Source organism: Berghia stephanieae, chromosome 3, assembly GCF_034508935.2.
Source record: "Berghia stephanieae isolate SIO BIC M18660-M18661 chromosome 3, UCSD_Bste_1.3, whole genome shotgun sequence".
Taxonomy (NCBI): Eukaryota; Metazoa; Mollusca; class Gastropoda; order Nudibranchia; family Aeolidiidae; genus Berghia; species Berghia stephanieae.
The window spans coordinates 94,755,900-94,758,399 of NC_088362.1; the positions used below are offsets into that span (position 1 = coordinate 94,755,900).

At 35.3% G+C, this 2,500-nt stretch overlaps 1 protein-coding gene across 1 annotated transcript in view; it reads left to right on the forward strand.

Annotated features, from left to right (window-relative positions):
• The window catches only part of LOC144968884 (uncharacterized), a 62,006-nt gene that overhangs the window by 344 nt on the left and 59,162 nt on the right, over positions 1-2,500 (forward strand). Inside the window, exon 1 of the mRNA XM_078907705.1 lies at positions 1-153. This exon is cut by the window's left edge and continues 344 nt beyond it. Within this exon, the coding sequence (XP_078763831.1) occupies positions 88-153 (66 nt within the window). The 5' untranslated portion in view covers positions 1-87. The remainder of the gene's footprint in view (positions 154-2,500) is intronic.

Sequence of the window (2,500 nt, forward strand, 5' to 3'; positions counted from 1 at the left end):
ATTAAAAAATCCCCCCCCCCCCCCCACCCAAACCAAGACAATCGAATTTCTACTTGTGTTATAATTTACTTCAATCCCAATTGAATCATGAACGGCCATTCACAACGTAACGCTTGGATCCTACTCACTATTGTGACCATTTTGTGTATTCACGTGAGTTTATTTTTCATTCTCTTGTATATTTTTGATTTTAAATTAAAACACATTCTTTACGTTTTTTTATACTGTCAGATAATGAGAAAGAGAATAAAGATAGGTAGATAGATAGGTGGCTGGTGATATAAAACAACAACGGGCTCAAGGGAATCTAAACGTTCAAAGTACATTTTTCTACAACTTGTATGCAAGAAACAATCATATTGTAGAAGAAATTTGCACATTGAATCTTTATATATATATATATATATATATATATATATATATATATATATATATATTATATATATATATCATAGAATTAAACGAATGAGAATACGTACGGAGCATAAAAAGTGTCCACCAATGAAAGCATTCAGCGCCATTATATCATGGGCTGGGAATGTAAGCATTACCATTCATTCGGTCTCAATGTCAACATAACGACACAAGAAAAACAACAAACAATATCAAAATCCACAATAAAATGGTTCAGAACTGTTGCGTATATTTATGTTTCAATAAAGCTGTCCAAAAATGAAATAATCGTGTATTATAATAACCTATAATGTGTATTCCAACCACCACATCATCACTGTCACTACTACTACAACCACCATTACCACTTCATCACTACCACAACTACTACAACCACCACCACTATATCATTATCAGTACAACTACACCACAACTACATCATCATCACTACTACAATCACCACCACTCCATCATCATCACTACCACTACTACTACACCATATCATTATCACTACCACCACTATTACAACAACCACCACCACATCAGCATCACTACCTCTACTACAACCACCACCACAATAATGACTACCCTACTCACTACAACCACCACACCACATCATTATCTACCACTACAACTATACCACCACCACATCTCATCATACCACTACTACTGCAACCACCACACACCACCTTCATCACTACCACTACAACACCACCACCACATCACATCATACCTCTACTACTACAACCCCACCACAATATAAGACTACCACTACTACTACAACCACCAGCACCACATCATTATCACTACCACTACAACTATACCACCACCAGCACATCATCATCACTACCACTACTACTACAACCACCACAACCACATCGTCATCACTACCACTACTACTGCAACCACCACCACCATATCATCATTATTACCACTACTACTACAACCACCACCACCACTACTACTACAACCACCACCACATCATCATCACCACACTACTACTACTACTACAACCACCACCACAATATCATCACTACCACCACTACCACAACTACCAGCACCACATCATAATCACTACCACTACTACTACACCACCACCACCATATAATCATCATTACAGCTACTACTACAACCACCACCATCACATCATCATCACTACCACTACTACTACAACCACCACCACATCATCATCACTATCACTGGTGATGAAGTAGTAATGGTGGTCAATATTCCTTTTTGTCTAGGACGTAATCATTAATAATAGATGTTGTGTGGTTTTGACCGTGAAGAAAACCTTAAGAAGTCACATTCATATTATTTTAGAGACATCGTTTTGAATAATTTTGAGTTAAACGAGCGAGCAGGAAGTTATTTTCTTAGATTTCATGAACGGCCGATCAGCGCTTGTTTAATATAGTAACGAAATTCCCAGCCCATGTCTCAATGGCGGATATTTTTCTCATCGAGGCCGCTGGTTGGCTAGCCAATAAGAGCACCGTACGGTTTCCATTGGGTAAATTCCTTTATATATATATATATATATATATATATATATATATATATATATATATACACATATACATATATATATATATATATATATATATATCATAAACATATATATATAATATATATATATATATATATATATATATATATATATATATATAATATATATATATATATATATATATATATATATATAGAGAGAGAGAGAGAGAGAGAGAGAGATGTCTAAACATGTTCATAAAGGAAGGATGTAAATTACAGAATATTCTTGCTCCTTCTCTTCATTCTTTCATATTTTTAAACGGCAAGAGAGATGTTCAGTTCTGACTACATTTTCATTAATAGGGACGTTGTTATAGGTTACACATATTTGTATTTTCCTAAATAACTGTAACCTATAACGTCCCTATTAATGATAATGTAGTGAGAACTGACCATCTCTCTTGCCGTTTAGAGAAAGAATGAAGAGAAGGAGCAAAATTATTCTGTAATTTACATCCTCCCCCCCCCCTCCCTCCCTCTCTCTCTCTCTTGATACTTATCTGTCGCACTCTGGACAAAATACATATTTAGAATTTGGGCCAGAAAACTCGTCCTT